An 18,015-nucleotide genomic window follows, 5' to 3' on the forward strand; every position below is an offset into this window, starting at 1 on the left:
GGGGACATCGACTATGAGGTGAGGCGAACGGACAGGGGTGGGGCATTACAGATTTACCACCTCAATCTGTTAAAACTTTGGAACGAGGAGGTCCGCGTGGCATTGGTGTCGGTGGTTCCAGAGAAGGCAGAGCTGGGCCGGAGGTTCAAAAGGGAAAATTGACATCGCCCACCGCTCTGATCCCCTGTGGAGACCACCTCTCCCCAACCCAGCTCACGGAGGTAGCCCAGTTGCAAACAGAATTTTCTGACGTGTTCTCGCCCCTGCCCGGCCACACCCACCTCATAGAACACCACATTGAGACGCCCCCGGGGGTAGTGCGCAGCCGCCCTTACAGACTGCCCGAACACAAGAAAAAGGTGGTTCGGGAAGAACTCGAGGCCATGCTCGAAATGGGCATCATCAAGGAGTCCCACAGTGACTGGAGTAGCCCGGTGGTCTTAGTTCCCAAGGCTGACGGGTCGGTCCAGTTCTGTGTGAACTATTGAAAAGTCAACGTGGTGTCTAAATTTGATGCATACCCAATGCCCCGTATTGACGAGTTGCTCGATCGACTAGGCACGGCTCGTTTTTATTCGACACTGGATTTGACAAAGGGATATTGGCAGATCCCCTTGACTCCGCTATCCCGAGAGAAAACGGCCTTTTCCACACCGTTTGGCTTACACCAGTTCGTCACACTTCCTTTTGGGCTGTTTGGGGTGCCCGCTACATTCCAGCGGCTTATGGATAGCGTCCTCCACCCCCACTCCACCTATGTGGCCGCATACCTGGACGACATTATTTATAGTAATGACTGGCCACGTGTTAGGTAAGAGATTCACCGTCTCTTCCTCTTGCCCCAACCGGAGCGATTACCCTCTCGCAGATCGGTCCCTTCGTGTCACCCAGAGCTCTGGAGCAAATCATGAAACAAGACAGGATCCCAAAAATTAGTTTCACAGTCTCTATTCACAGCTTCGCCGAAGACAAGAGAATACAGAAGGCTTTTATCCCGTGTGTGTGGTGTGTGTGTGTGTGTGTGTGTATATGTGTGTGTGGTGTGTGTGTGTGTGTGTGTGTGTGCAGACTGCATGTGAGTGAGTGAGTGTGTGTGTGTGTGTGTGTGTGTGTGTGTGAGGGGACCTTGGTCTGAGCAGGTCACATCTTAATTACATCAATAATAAGCAGAAAGTTCTTACACATTTCATATCAGCAGAATGTTCAGACAGATATCAAGGATATCAATATTACGCACAGCCTATTCTTGATAGCACAGGGCAATGGAATGTTCCACATAAGATTAAACACCAAATATTTGCACATGTCAGTCTTGGTTAAACTGAGATCAAGAATAAATCCTTACAATTAAGAATAAATTCTTACAATTAAGAATAAATCCTTACACCACGGCACCTAGAACACCTAAGGGCCGTCCTTAGGTCGCTGAGGCAAGAGGGTCTCACAGCCAACCCGAAGAAGTGTGCGATTGGGCGGGTGAAAGTACGGTATCTGGGCTTCCACTTGGGCAATGGGCAGGTGCTTCCCCAAATCAATAAGACAGCAGCGATTGCGGCCTGCCTGAGGCCCAAGACCAAAAAGGGGGTGAGACAGTTCCTGGGGCTGGCTGGCTACTATCGTAGGTTTATAGCTAATTATTCGGACGTCACCAGCCCACTGACTGATCTCACTAAAAAGGGGGCACCAGATCCGGTCCAGTGGACAGAGCAATGCCAGCGGGCTTTCTCTAAGGTAAAGGCTGCACTGTGTGTGGGGCCACTGTTATACTCCCCTGACTTTTCTCTCCCCTTTGTTTTGCAGACAGATGCATTGGACAGAGGGCTGGGGGCTGTTCTGTCCCAGGAGGTGGAGGGGGGGGACCGTCCAGTGCTGTACATCATCCACAAGCTGTCGGTGCGCGAGGGCAGGTACAGCACCATAGAGAAGGAATGCCTTGCCATCAAGTGGGCGGTCCTTGCCCTCCGCTACTACCAGCTGGGGCGCCCTTTCACCCTCTGGTCGGACACTGTGCCCCTGCAGTGGCTCCACCGCATGAAGGATGCCAACGCATGGATCACCCGTTGGTATCTGGAACTCCAGCCATTTAAGTTCGAAGTGGTCCACAGGCCAGGGGCGCAGATGGTCGTGGCAGATTTCCTATCCTGTCAAGGGGGGGGGGGGGGGAGTCAGCTGCAGGCTGGATGGCTCCCCGGCCTGAGTCGGGCGGTGGGGGTATGTGGCAGCGGGGGCGTAGTCAAGCATCGGTCTGTGAATGGAGGGCGGAGTCAGGGAAGGTAAGTGGCAGAATCACTACACCTGATGGGAATTAACCTGTGTTTGTGTGTCTTCCCCAGTGACCGTGCCCTATAAGAGGAGAGGGAGAGCAGAGGAAGGCGGCTCTCCCCGAACGAGAACACTTGTGTGTGTGTGTGTGTGTGTGTGTGTGTGTGTGTGTGTGTGTGTGTGTGTGTGTGTGGGAGAATGATTAAAAGCTGAAAAGCTAAAATAAAAAGGGTTTTTGCAAACTCAGTTCTAGCTTGCCATGCTTCTGTGCTCCACCCACCTTAACTATTTCTACAGCATGTTTTCAGGGAAACTTTCCAGCTAATTTCCATATAAAACTGCACAAAGTGTACCTGAGAGTACTGATGTGTTTTTAGAAAGCAATGGGTTATCACACCAAATAGTGACTTTGTTTGGAGTATTACTGTTTACTACTCTTTTTAAAAATACTAAAATGTAGAAAAGTGTATTTTAATTACTTTTAACACATCTTTGCTTTTCAGCATTTCTATTATCTATTCTAACATTTCTATCTTAATGTACACTTCTTTGTTGTTAAGAACCCAAGAAGAAGAAAAATAAGACTTTATTTATCACATGCACACTCAAGCACAGTGAAATTTGTCCTCTGCAATTATCCCATCTGAAGCAGTGAACACACACAAGTGAGCAATGAGTACACACACATACCCAGAGCAGTGGGCAATTATGTTACTGTGCCCGGGGAGCAGTTGATGGTCAGGTGCCTTACTCAAGGGCACTTCAACATAAGGCCATCCCATGTTAACCTAACTGCATGTCTTTGAACTGTGAGGGAAACCAGAGCACCCGGAGGAAACCCACGCAGACCCCAGGAGAACATGCAAACTCCACACAGAAAGGCCCCTGCCAGCCACTGGGCTTGAACCCAGAACCTTCTTGCTGTGAGGTGACAGTGCTAACCACTACACCACTGTGCTGCCCAAGGTACAACCCCGATTCCAAAAATGTTGGGACAAAGTACAAATTGTAAATAAAAACAGAATGCAATGATGTGGAAGTTTCAAAATTCCATATTTTATTCAGAATAGAACATAGATGACATATCAAATGTTTAAACTGAGAAAATGTATCATTTAAAGAGAAAAATTAGGTGATTTTAAATTTCATGACAACAACACATCTCAAAAAAGTTGGGACAAGGCCATGTTTACTACAGTGAGACATCCCCTTTTCTCTTTACAACAGTCTGTAAACGTCTGAGGACTGAGGAGACAAGTTGCTCAAGTTTAGGGATAGGAATGTTAACCCATTCTTGTCTAATGTAGGATTCTAGTTGCTCAACTGTCTTAGGTCTTTTTTGTCGTAGCTTCCATTTTATGATACGCCAAATGTTTTCTATGGGTGAAAGATCTGGACTGCAGGCTGGCCAGTTCAGTACCCGGACCCTTCTTCTACGCAGCCATGATGCTGTAATTCATGCAGTATGTGGTTTGGCATTGTCATGTTGGAAAATGCAAGGTCTTCCCTGAAAGAGACGTCGTCTGGATGGGAGCATATGTTGCTCTAGAACCTGGATATACCTTTCAGCATTGATGGTGTCTTTCCAGATGTGTAAGCTGCCCATGCTACATGAAGTAATGCAACCCCATACCATCAGAGATGCAGACTTCTGAACTGAGCGCTGATAACAACTTGGGTCATCCTTCTCCTCTTTAGTCCGAATGACACGGCGTCCCTGATTTCCATAAAGAACTTCAAATTTTGATTCGCCTGACCACAGAACAGTTTTCCACTTTGCCACAGTCCATTTTAAATGAGCCTTGGCCCAGAGAAGACGTCTGCACTTCTGGATCATGTTTAGATACGGCTTCTTCTTTGAACTATAGAGTTTTAGCTGGCAATGGCGGATGGCATGGTGAATTGTGTTCACAGATGATGTTCTCTGGAAATATTCCTGAGCCCATTTTGTGATTTCCAATACAGAAGCATGCCTGTATGTGATGCAGTGCCGTCTAAGGGCCCAAAGATCACGGGCACCCAGTATGGTTTTCCGGCCTTGACCCTTACGCACAGAGATTCTTCCAGATTCTCTGAATCTTTTGATGATATTATGCACTGTAGATGATGATATGTTCAAACTCTTTGCAATTTTACACTGTTGAACTCCTTTCTGATATTGCTCCACTATTTTGTCGGTGCAGAATTAGGGGGATTGGTGATCCTCTTCTCATCTTTACTTCTGAGAGCCGCTGCCACTCCAAGATCAAATCAAATCAAATCAAGTTTATTTGTACAGCGCTTTTAACAATAAACATTGTCGCAAAGCAGCTTTACAGAATTTGAACGACTTAAAACATGAGCTAATTTTATCCCTAATCTATCCCCAATGAGCAAGCCTGTGGCGACGGTGGCAAGGAAAAACTCCCTCAGACGACATGAGGAAGAAACCTCGAGAGGAACCAGACTCAAAAGGGAACCCATCCTCATTTGGGCAACAACAGACAGCCTGACTATAATATTAACAGTTTTAACAGGTATAACCCTCAACTGTCCTCATGGGGCCGTCCTTCACAGGAGTGGGGCGATAAAACTCCGACCAGACACAGGGCACCAGGATGGATCAAGCAGGTCCGAGGGGCAGAAGAGGCCAGCATCTCAATCCCAGGATCAACATGTAACTCAGAGGGACAGATGGGGGGGGAGAGAAAGAAAACACGTTGTTAGGTATGCCCTAAAAATGACAAGTATTAAATCTGTGTGGTAGGCTCGCAGAGACGAGAGTCTTTACATCAGGCATGACGCACAATGGCATGTTAATATGGTAAAAAATATATCATGACCTGCTCTGGCTGGATGCTTGATTGGGTGATGGGAGCACACTCCTCAGCAATGATGAGATGCAGATGGGACCCTTAGGCCTGGCCAAGACAATTCAGTTACATTTCACCGGGTCTGGGACATGCGACAGAACGTCTGACGGCCGATTCCCTGCAGGCTACGATAGCCAGTCGAGGTCCCCACCGTCTCCACCAAAAGATTTCCTGTTGACTCCATGTAACTCAGAGGGACAGATTTGGGGGGGGGGGGGAAGAGAAAGAAAACACAGGTGGTTAGGTATGCCCAATGTCACCTGAATAAGTAGGAACAGTATACATATTGCACCGAGTACAAGCAGGGACTCCGGCAACTAACTATGACAGCATAACTAAAAGGAGAGAGCCAGAAGGTAACACAGGCATGAGGGAGCCCCGGGACATAAAGCAGCCAGCCACTGCACCGTCAACAAACTCGAGTGAGCAAGCGAGTGGGGACTGACAGCATCCATACATCCCAGTTTACCAAAACACTCTATGTCTGAGGACCCTCCAGATCTACTCCTTTACCTCATAAACACCATTAACAAAAGGCTTGACTAAACAGATATGTTTTCAGCCTAGACTTAAATGCTGAGACTGTGTCTGATTCCCGAACATTACTTGGAAGGCTGTTCCATAACAGTGGGGCTTTGTAAGAAAAGGCTCTGCCCCCTGATGTAGCCTTCACTATACGAGGTACCAGCAGATAGCCTGCACCTTTTGATCTAAGTAGGCGTGGCGGGTCATAGAGGAGCAGAAGTTCACTCAGGTACTGTGGTGCGAGACCATTTAGTGCTTTAAAGGTCAATAGTAGTATTTTATAATCAATACGAAATTTGATTGGGAGCCAATGCAGTGTGGATAAGACAGGCGTGATGTGGTCATATTTTCTAGTTCTAGTAAGGACTCTTGCTGCGGCATTTTGAACTAACTGGAGCTTGTTTATGCACTTATTGGAACATCCAGACAGTAAGGCATTACAATAATCCAACCTGGAGGTAACGAAAGCATGGACTAGTTTTTCTGCATCATGCAATGACATTAAATTTCTTATCTTTGCAATATTTCTGAGATGAAAGAAAGCTATCCGGGTGATGTTATCAATGTGAGTTTCGAATGAAAGACTGGGGTCAATAATCACTCCGAGGTCTTTTACTGCTGCACGTGAAGAAACAGAAATGTCATCCAGAGTTACTGTGTAATCAGAAAACTTACTTCTAGCTTTATGTGGTCCTAGCACAAGTACTTCAGTCTTGTCAGAGTTAAGCAGAAGGAAATTTATAAGCATCCAGTGTCTAATGTCCTTAACACATTCCTCAATTTTATTAAGCTGGTGTCTCTCATCAGGTTTTGCAGAGACATACAACTGTGTGTCATCAGCATAACAGTGGAAACTAATACAATGTTTACGAATAATATCGCCCAAAGGTAACATATATAGAGAAAAAAGCAGTGGACCCAAGACAGAACCTTGTGGAACACCAAACTTTACCTCGGTACGTCTAGAAATATCACCATTTATATCGACATACTGATAACGATCAGTTAGATAAGACCTGAGCCAGGAGAGGGCCATTCCCTTAACTCCCACAACATTTTCTAGTTTATCCAGAAGAATGGAATGATCAATGGTATCAAATGCTGCACTAAGGTCAAGCAACACAAGTAGCGAGACACAGCCCTGATCAGACGCCAACAGTAGGTCATTTACTACTTTAACCAGTGCTGTCTCTGTGCTATGATGAGGTCTAAATCCTGACTGATACATTTCATGGATGTTATTCCTATGTAAATATGAGCATAACTGCTGTGCCACAGCTTTTTCAAGGATCTTGGAGATAAAGGGGAGGTTTGATATTGGCCAATAATTGGACAGCTGACAGGGATCAAGGTCAGGTTTTTTAATCAGGGGTTTGATAACTGCTAGTTTAAAGGATTTGGGTACATAGCCAATCATAAGAGAAGAATTTATTATTTTTAGAAGCGGTTCAATTACTCCAGGCATTATCTGTTTGAATAGATGTGTCGGTAAGGGATCTAGTACGCAAGTTGAGGCTTTTGATGTAGAGATTAATGAGAGTAATTCAGTTTCTTTTAGGGGAGTAAAACATTCTAACTGATGATCTGATACAGTTATATTGTTAACTACAAGTTCACTTTCATTGTCTAACCTTAAATTAGTAGTTTGAATTTTTTGTCGGATATTCTCAATTTTGTCATTAAAAAACTTCATGAAGTCGTTGCTACTACATACTGCAGGTGTGCATGTGTCTATAGTGGACTTATTCCTGGTTAATTTTTCTACAGTATTAAATAGGAATCTAGGATTATTTTTGTTATCTTCTATTAGGGAGGAGAGATATGTTGATCTCGCAGCACTAAGAGCTTTTTTATACTTCAGGAAGCTCTCCTTCCACGTCAATTTGAACACTACCAGTTTTGTTTGACGCCATTTACGTTCCAATTTTCGAGTGGTCTGTTTTAATGTGCGAGTGTCATCATTATACCAGGGTGCTAATTTTTTGTCTCTGACCATTTTCCTTTTTAGAGGAGCTACATTATCTAAAGTATGGCGGAATGTTGACTCTAAGCATTCAGTTGCCTGATCGAGTTCTGCAGGGGCTGACAGTGACCCAATCAAAGTTGACAGCTCTGGGAGATCATTTATAAAGCTCTGTGCAGATGCTCTTTTTATACCCAGTCATGTTAATGACCTATTGCCAATTGACCTAATACGTTGCACTTTGGTCCTCCAGCTGTTCCTTTTTTGTATTTTTAACTTTTCTAGCCTCTTATTGCCCCGTCCCAACTTTTTTGAGATGTGTTGCTGTCATTAAATTTTAAATGAGCCAATATTTGGCATGAAATTTCAAAATGTCTCACTTTTGACAATTGATATGTTGTCTATGTTCTATTGTGATACAATATCAGTTTTTGAGATTTGTAAATTATTGCATTCCGTTTTTATTTACAATTTGTACTTTGTCCCAACTTTTTTGGAATTGGGGTTGTATAAAGGTATCCATCCATTTTAGCATATCACTACAGTAACATGGCCACTCTGACAACTTTAGCCATCAAAGTTTCTAGGGAACATTTGCTAAGTGAAGTTGTTTCCTGTTGCCTTCTACTGGATTATTATAGAGGTTTTCTCCTGTCAATCATTCACATTCACACCTATGGACAATTTAGAGCCACCAGTTTAGCCTAACCTGCATGTCTTTGGACTGTGGAGGAAACTGGAGCACCCAGAGGAAACCCATGCAGACATGGGGAGAACATGCAAATTCCATACAGAAAGGCCCCTGTCGGCCACTGGGCTTGAACCCAGAACCTTCTTGCTGTTAGGCGAAAGTGCTAACTACTACACCACTGTGCCGCCATAAAGGTATATGTATAAAAAATTATATATAAAAAATGTATATGCATTTCTTGAACTATCTCTCTAAGTGAAAATATTTCAGATGAATTAAGTTGCCTATTTAGAAAACATGGTGGGTATAAACCTGATAAGTCAGAACATTTTATGTTGTAATATTTGCATTAATATATTTAATGTGCTATTGTGATTGCAAGTTTGCCTCCGAACAATTTTAGTATGCTAATATAATTGTACTTTAGGTTAGAACAAGCTATATGGTATGAAAGGAGAACTAAGTGAAGTTAAATGGGAATTAATATATAAACCAGATGCATTCCTGCTGAACAGGCATTTGATAAACAGTTTCAGTATGGGGTTTATGTACATTCAACCTCATTAACATCTCTAATGGTCTAAAATAACATTCTGTACGAAACCTGAGAATGTAGCTCGTGTTTCAGATGCATGCAGTATTCAAAACTTTATGAAACATCATCCAAAGGTAATGACTCAGACGCTTTCAAGAAGAGCAAGTGCCCTTTATCTCTAACATATTTCAGCTTTGTGTGAATAAAGTGTGATTCATATTTCGATAATTAATTAGTTCAACATTTTATGAAAGGTTTAAACACCTACTGGTGTAATAATGTAAAACTCCATTAATATAGGCTACCTACAGTATTGTAACACAGCAAGAAGTTTTTTCCCCATGTTATAATGAAATAAAGTAATATCTGTTCAGAAGATAATCTCAAACTCTAACTTTAAAAAAGGCTGTGAGCTCTTGAGCACTGATGGGCTGTCCTAATCACCTCGCTCCTCTATAGGACCGCATCTCGATGACGTCACCAAAGTGCGGGTTTGGGAGATTACTGCAGTGTTTAGGGCGCATTTGGACAAGACCGCTGTATTATTACTCCAGGATAATCCTCTTCTCCATTCCCTCACAACTAACTGCGCGTCTGTATCGTCCTGTTACAGTCAGTGGGCTGTGGGGAGATGTAGCAGCGTCCTTCCTGTCCTGTCCTCCTGTTCTGTCCTGACCCCGGAGCTTTATGGGAATATTTTTTTCTGCGTTTAAGCGTGTCGTGCAGGTAGGATTTCCCCCCCCCCCCCCCCCCCCCTTGCTTCGATTATACATGTTTCGCATGACATGATGTTAACTCGACTGAAATTATTTATCACAGAGTAAGAAAGCTTGAAAGAGAAATATTCAGAGTGCCGCAATGCAGGAAAGCTTGCGCATCCTGCCTGGTGCTGATGCTGCTGCATGTGTGTGTGTGCGCGCGCTCTCGGGAAGGATGGGTTGGGTAGGGTGGCGGCTCTCTGCGCTTACTGACTCATCTACTTCTACCCAGTACTTGATAATCTTAATACTGCTTATTTTATTGTCTTTCCGACCTGAAATCATGAAGTGATGGGTTAATACGTTTGCTTTTACTTTGACCACAGTATGAAAACAAAGCTATGGTTTTAATTAATTTGCTTTGTACAAATTCTCAAATATCATTAAAAAAAACAGTCACAAAGCGCTGAATTTATCTTCCAGAGTTATCTCTTTTGACCAGCCGCCGGTGGGAACAGCAGGAAGGAAGGCTATGCGAGGCAGAGCTATGACTATGGAAAGACAAATGGGTCAGATAGGAGTATAATGCAGTGTTTGTATAAAGTATTTCATAATTAAAATTAACAAGTAAGCTAAATTTGTTTTTACTTTAATAGAAATACACGTTTACTTTGTTGATGCACCTCTGGAACTGTAATTATAACCGTTGTGTCAAAGACTAGGCTGGCAGCAGTCTATTTTCTGTTGTTTTAATGCAACATGATCGCTTTCATGATTGAGAATAGAGGTGTACTTGTTTCAATCCCACACATGGTTGAAAAATCTCAGTTGTAACCCAAACTTATTCAGACTTTGCCCCTATTAGCCCTACTTCCCCATTTTTATTTTTATTTTTATTTTTTGAGAACTTGAATTTAAGGTCCTAACTATAGTTTGAAGAAGAAGAAGCCACTATTGTCACATGCACACTCAAGCACAGTGAAATTATCTTCTGCATTTAACCCATTTGAAGCAGTGAACACACATAATGCACACACATATGCGCACACACACTCACACACACACAAGTGAGCAATGAGCACACACACATACCCAGAGCAGTGGGCAGCTATGTTACAGCACCCGGGGAGCAGTTGGGGGTTAGGTACCTTGCTCAAGGGCACTTCAGCTCAAGGCCATCCCATGTTAACCTAACCACATGTCTTTGAACTGTGAGGGAAACCTACGCAGACATGGGGAGAACATGTAAACTCCACACAGAAAGGCCCCCCGTCGGCCACTGGGCTCTTGCTGTGAGGTGACAGTGCTAACCACTGCCCATATACTCAGTTTGGCATCTTTTTAGATTTATTTTATTTTTAGATTTTAATGAATTCATCACCAAAAATACATTACAATACAAATAAAAGAAAGAGGATCAATTATTAACTCAAAATAGATAATTCAATCTAAAATGGGGTGTGATGGGGGGAAAGAAACAGAACTTGCATCCCAATTGCGATCTAACCCCCTCCAATACTACATACATTAAGAATATACTCTAAAAGTACATACAAGTAAATAAGAATATGGCAAAGGAGTAAAATGTATATCAAGCTAAATTAATATCTAACCTGGAGTTCCTCGCTTAGACAAATAAATATTAATTAGATTGTTCTTTAAAGTAGTAAATAGGTTAATTTCCTTTGTACTAGATGGCAACAAGTTCCACAATTCAACAGTCCTGACAAAGTATGATTTCCTATAGTAATCCTGATTATGTTCGCAAATAAAATTATAATTATTAAGGTCATAATTGCATGTACGATAATATGGTTCAAAAGTGCACAGGTGGTTTCTGGACTTAAAAAAATAGAAGTAAATCTGATATTTCTCTATGATATTCTAAAGGCAATAAATTAAGTTCAATTAGTCTCTCTCTATATGTCATGTTTTGGGGATAGTTCAATACGAATATAGTTGCTCTTCGCTAGACATTCTCTAAGAGGGCTCGATGCTTAGTAGTGTAAGGTGACCACAAACTACTACCATATTCCAGCTTCGGTTGCACAGTATAGCAGCTTTCTGGTGCTGGAGTCTCGTATGTCCCAGTAGACTCTCTTAAGGAGACCAAGAATTTTGTTTGCTTTAGAAACAGTGACTTCTATGTGCTTTGACCAGGACAAATCATTGGAGACCATTATGCCAAGGTCAGTGATGAAGGATATACTTTCAAGCGAGAGAGAGAGAGAGAGAGAGAGAGAGAGAGAGAAATGCATCGGAGTACAGAATAACATTAAACATATATGTAGATACATTTCTCTGTCTCTCTCTCTCTCTCTCTCTCTCTCTCTCTCACTCACTCACACGCTCTCTCGTTCTCTCTCTCTCTCACCCACACACACATGCACAATTTAAAAATATATGCAGTTAAAAGTATAATAATATGCAATCCTGGGCCATTTCTTTTGGCCTCTTCACCACCTAATTTTTCATCACGTGAATAATTTACAGTGATGTTACATTTGCAGTGTTACATATGTGATACATTGTGGACAATGAGCCTTATTTATCAATCTTTTAGTAAAGTTGTGTGTAAAAGTTTGCATAAGACAAACAGAATCAAAATCTTCCACTGCATTTACAAAAGTTTTGGAAACAGTGATTTTCTTTGTACTTGAATTTAAGGGCCTAACTATAGTTTGAAGAAGAAGAAGAAATCTATGTTGATTTCCCATAGAATGCAAAGCACAATCCTGATAGAGCTTAGTGTGAATGATGTGAGCTAAGTGAAGTGAAAATCAAATGGTATAATATGAAAATAGAGGAGAAAAAGCAGTTTATGCTCTACCCAGGTGATCGTCCACACTGAGCATGTCACACAGAGAAACTGTTATTTTAAAATGTTTTAAGTGTCTTAGTTGATGCACTGGAAGTGTTGCACAGCATTAAAAGAAGATGCTGGGGCAAACAGAGCTGATTTATAAGCCAGCTTTCATTGTCTTTTTTTTTTTTAAACAAAAAACACCAGTTACTACACATCTTTTCCTTCATAAGTGTGACCTTAATCTTCCCCCACCTGGGGCTTTTGTTTATGCCCCATGGCTACATGCAGACAGACATATGATAGACATAAGAGTGTAGGTTTCTTAATATTGTATGAAACGTTATTTTGTATACAGAAACTATTCTTATGTGTAGATATACAATGAAAATATTGTTTGTGTCTAAGGGTATGAAGTTTTGAGTGTATATACAGTACATAGATCTTTGTGTGTATGCTTCTGTGGGAGATTCTTTGCATTAAGTTAATGTGAGATTTTTTAGTAATGATTTCCAAGACTGTGATTAGAATTTTTTAAAATGAAGCAAATCAATTTTCCAATGATATACAGTACACTCATCTCATCTCATTATCTCTAGCCGCTTTATCCTTCTACAGGGTCGCAGGCAAGCTGGAGCCTATCCCAGCTGACTACGGGCGAAAGGCGGGGTACACCCTGGACAAGTCGCCAGGTCATCACAGGGCTGACACATAGACACAGACAACCATTCACACTCACATTCACACCTACGGTCAATTTAGAGTCACCAGTTAACCTAACCTGCATGTCTTTGGACTGTGGGGGAAACCGGAGCACCCGGAGGAAACCCACGCGGACACCGGGAGAACATGCAAACTCTGCACAGAAAGGCCCTCGCCGGCCACGGGGCTCAAACCCGGACCTTCTTGCTGTGAGGCGACAGCGCTAACCACTACACCACCGTGCCGCCCATACAGTACACTATATGGGAAAAAGTTTGTAGACACCTGACCTTTTCAACAAGGACCAATATGTCCTTGTTGAAAATTAAATTCTAGATTTATTCCCCTTTGCTGTTCTAATAATCCCTGCTCTTCTGAGAAGGCTTTCCACTAGATTTTGAGGTGTGGCTGTGGAGATTAGTGTTCATTCAGCTGAAAGCGCATTAGTGAGATCAGGCACTGACCAGACTGAGGTCTGGAGTCTGAGGTCTGGAGGGCAGTCAGTGCTTCTCTGTTTAAGTGGAATACATAAGTTATTGTGTATATATTGCTTATTTTATAAATATAAGTTTGCTTGTTCTATTAATTGACTGCAAAATAATATGGGGAAGTAAATTGCACTTTCAATTCATGGATGGCTAATTGGCTGTATCCCAGCTGTATGCACTGATTTGAGCTCTCTGGCTATATTGTGCACTGTAAAATAAATTATCACCATTAATTCACTTATTTGCTATAATTATCCTGTATTGAAATGTGCAATATTATTCAAATGTAAATTGTTACATCAATGTCTACACAGATTGGAATGATATTGTAATAGAGATAGTGGTTAAAAGTAAATTATACCAGCTGGTTAACTGCTAAGTCAACACAAGCAAGCAAAAAACACAACAGTGAAAGTTTATCATATTAACCCTCACAGACTCTGAACATCCAATATACTGGACTCCACTGATTTATTTGTCTGCTCTTCTGTTCATTCCTAAACAAGCACATCAAAGAAACATGAGAGAATCCCTTTATATATTATAACAAATAATAAAATTTGCAAAGATGAAAATGAATTGCATTTTGCTTATGGGATCTAATTGTCCAGTATCCTATTAATAGGATGCTTTCTGCTTTTTATCACCTGTCAGTTGTGGCATCATAATGGGGTCCCCACTTGTGTTGCTGACCTTTTTCTCCTTGCTTTTATCAGCAGGTAGGTATATTCCAATACAGAAATCTACAGTATATGTGCTATATACACTGATCAGCCATAACTTTATGACCACTGACAGGTGAAATGAATAACACTGATTATCTCATTACAATGGAACCTGGCAAGGGATGGGATATATTAGAAGAGCTACTGTAGTACAAACTGCTGAAAAAGTGAATGTTGCCACTTTTCTGTTTTAACCAGCATTAACTTTTTCATCAGTTTGTGCTATAGTAGCTCTTCTGTGGGATTGGACCATATGGGCTAGCCTTCATGCCCCATGTGAATCAGTGAGCCTTTGACACCCATGACCCTGTCTCCACTTCACCAGTTGTCTTTCCTTGGGCCACTTTTGGTAAGTACTAACCACTGCATACCAGGAACACCCCACAAGATGTGCCAATTTGGAGATGCTCAGACCTAGTCATCTAGCCATGACAATTTGACCCTTGTCAAAGTCACTCAGATCCTTATGCTTGCCTATTTTTCCTACTTCCAGCACATCAACTTCAAGAACTGACTGTTCTCTTGCTGCCTAATATATCCCACCTCTTGTCCCATTTTAGTGGGATAATCACTGTTATTCACTTCACCCATCAATAGCGATAATGTTATGGCTGATCAGTGTATATGTCTTTATTTTAAATATTCACTTTGAAATGTATTCCTCAAGTTAAAACTTAATTAAAACATTATCATGACTGAAATCAGTAGTTTCGGTGTTTATTTTTCTTATGTAGATACCATCAAGCCTAGATTTTTTGAGCCCAGAATCTTTGACAGTAAGTCACATCTGTTTCTGCTTCCAAAATATGAATAGTCATCCAATCAGCCTTTATTTCAGAGGACAGCATAAGTGTATATACAACTTGTTTGTATTGGTTGTATGTTTTTACTATAAAAATGTTTCTTTCTGCTTCAGAGGAGGCCACAGGATTTGGACCCATATTTGAGGAGGAGCCCTTAGACACCATATATGCTGAGGATTCTCCTGAAACCAAAATCTCCATGAACTGTAGAGTGCGAGCCAACCCACCAGCCATTGTCAAGTAATACCTACTTTTTACAGGGCTGTTAGACTCTTGACTCTATGTTCTGTGTGTAGTCATATTAATGATAAAAAATGACCGAGTTTTCACTTATTTCCTGGTTTTGATACCATGATGTCAATGAGTCAAGCTTGTTGCTGAATCTAATGAATATTTTAAATAAATAATCATATACTTTGCCACTAAATTAAAGCATATACAAAAATATACCCTAGCTTTCCTTTCACCATATGTAGGTTAACGATCACTATTTCTTTGCAGGTGGTGGCATAATAACTGGGAGATAAAGCTACTGGAGCAGCCGGATGAACATTACAGTTTAGTGGGAGGAAACCTGGTAATCACTAATCCCGACAAGAGTAAGCATGCTGGAAAATATGTCTGTGTGGCTAAGAACGTTTATGGCACAGTCGTCAGCAAAGAGGCCACTGTGAGGTTTGGATGTAAGTGACATCCTTTTGTAAATGTTTCTCTTTAATTTATTTATTGACAATCCAAAAATGGATTATCCCCCTGTCCTCTCATCCTGGAGAGATGGGTGGGTTTAATTAAGCTGAGCTTGATGGGAGAAGGGAACGTGGTGCAGGGCAGGATTTGATAAATAACCTTTAGAGGTTATTTATCAAATCCTGCCCTGCACCATGTTCCCTTCTCCCATCAAGCTCAGCTTAACTAAACCCACCCATCTCTCCAGATACAAGGAAGACATGTGTAAAGGCTCTTTTCTGTACTGGCAGAACTTCCCCTGGTTCTCTGAACAGCTGAGATACTGGCTATCTTCAAACAAAGGAACAGATAAACAAACAGAATGAGCATAGTATGTTTTTGATGGAGACTAAAGCACTTCTTTAAGTGCTAGGTGGAATGATACTTACATTGTTTCAGTATGCTGGTCACATACTAATGAGACTTAGACCATATATTGCACTATAAATAGAATGATTGAATGGCATTGATACATTAACATACTATTTAGTGTAGTAGTATATAGTTTGGGACACACCCCTAATATTTGAGACTCAATTGTCTGCAGCTGTTACAAGGGAAAAAAAAGTTTGTGGTGACATTCACAGTTACCGAGGATAACACTATGCAGTAAGCCTCTGATGACTCTAAATCTGTTCTACAAGTTCTGCAATACTACCAAATTAGGTATTAAAGCTCACAATGATAGTGAAGACTCAACTATACTCCAGGCAGTGAGTAAGAATGGTGCTACATAAAGTCTTTATTTTATCTGTTTGGATAGCTATTTTGTGTCAAATTATACAAAATAGATTTTTGATATCAAAATAGGGAACATCTTAATAAAATGCTTTTGATTTTCATCTCATTTGATTAATTGTATTATATGCGCCTTGAAGCCTAACCACATGAGAATTATTTATGACTCATTATTTTGCACATATGGTCACTTAATAAAACACCAAATTAGCATAGATTTCTCTCAAGGCAGAATGTTTACTGCCAGGAATTTTGTATAAAGCAGTCCAGCAGTTCAAAACTATTTATATTTTAAATAAAACAAGTAATATACGTGAAGCAAATAAACAGTGATACAATACAAACACAATTCAACAACTAATTTAAAGATTCTGGAATGTGTGTCAGAGACAAGAAGGTGTGGATGCAAATACAGTCAAATATAAAAACTGAAAGATATAAAGAACTAAGCAAACTCAGAACTATAATAGCGGCACAGGATCAGGAAATAGGAAACTAAACTGGGCAAGGACAGAACCTGTAACCAAAACAAAACAAACATTCATTTTGCACATCAATGTGCCTGAGCTACTGAGTAACAGATGAAAGAGCAAAATCTCCCAACAAGAGCTCATTATCATAAACAGTACATATCCAACAGAATGAGCTAATCACCTAACATTAGCTATCTAGCTAAAAGATAAGTTCTGGGTGAAGGGAAAGGGTTAACCTAATGTAATTTCATAGCCCTCTGTGTATACTGGATCACAGGCTGTAAGCAGGATCTTTCCATGAGGCTTTGTGGATCCCTGGGGCTGTTAAATACAGCTAGCCTGCTAATTCTAGCTAGCTAAAATATAGTAGCACTTCCCTCTCTGGGGGCAGCATATGTAACTTTTAAATGGTGTGGCACTCACTGCTGTGGCAGGGAACACAGACACTCAACCCAGGGTTTAGTGGAAAAGGTAAGTGCTCTTTTATTTTTTAGAAAAAGACAGAGGAAGTGTGAGGGGTGAGAGAAGTGTAACAGGTGCTGGCGGTGGAGAGCCAGAGCTGGCCTAGCACAGGGTTGTAAGTGGAGGCTGGCTGCGTCTGGGTCTTTCATCACTCTGCTGGTGAAAGCAGGAGCGGGGGTGATTGCTGGTGTGAGCGCTGATTTCTCTGTTGTCTTCCTCTTCATCCTCAAGATGACCTGTGCAGGGAGAGAAGGGAGGAATCAGTTATCATGCTCTGAGAAAACCCAACTACCCTCTTTATAGCCTCTTAAGCACTGCTTAAACCACTCCAGCAATGTGCAGTCAGCGGGCTCTGCGGTACCAGGAGGGAGGGGAGGAACAGGAGGTGGGAGCAGGATGAGAGATTTAATATGTTCTTGACCTGCACACAAAACTCTGCATACTCAGTCATCTAATCCAGGAGAATTTGTGGCAGGCACAAGAGCACCAGTCCCAGCTGTACAATGGGTCATGCCTCAGAGAATTCACACCAGGAGAAAAAGTTATCATATTATTACCTAAATCAAGCT

At 41.5% G+C, this 18,015-nt stretch overlaps 1 protein-coding gene across 1 annotated transcript in view; it reads left to right on the forward strand.

Annotated features, from left to right (window-relative positions):
* The window catches only part of cntn1b (contactin 1b), a 165,939-nt gene that overhangs the window by 47,853 nt on the left and 100,071 nt on the right, over positions 1-18,015 (forward strand). The window contains exons 3-6 of the mRNA XM_060903505.1: positions 14,174-14,238; positions 14,979-15,020; positions 15,161-15,287; positions 15,549-15,730. Coding sequence (XP_060759488.1) covers positions 14,174-14,238; positions 14,979-15,020; positions 15,161-15,287; positions 15,549-15,730 — 416 coding nt within the window. The remainder of the gene's footprint in view (positions 1-14,173; positions 14,239-14,978; positions 15,021-15,160; positions 15,288-15,548; positions 15,731-18,015) is intronic.

Source organism: Neoarius graeffei, chromosome 21 (assembly GCF_027579695.1).
Source record: "Neoarius graeffei isolate fNeoGra1 chromosome 21, fNeoGra1.pri, whole genome shotgun sequence".
Taxonomy (NCBI): domain Eukaryota; kingdom Metazoa; phylum Chordata; class Actinopteri; order Siluriformes; family Ariidae; genus Neoarius; species Neoarius graeffei.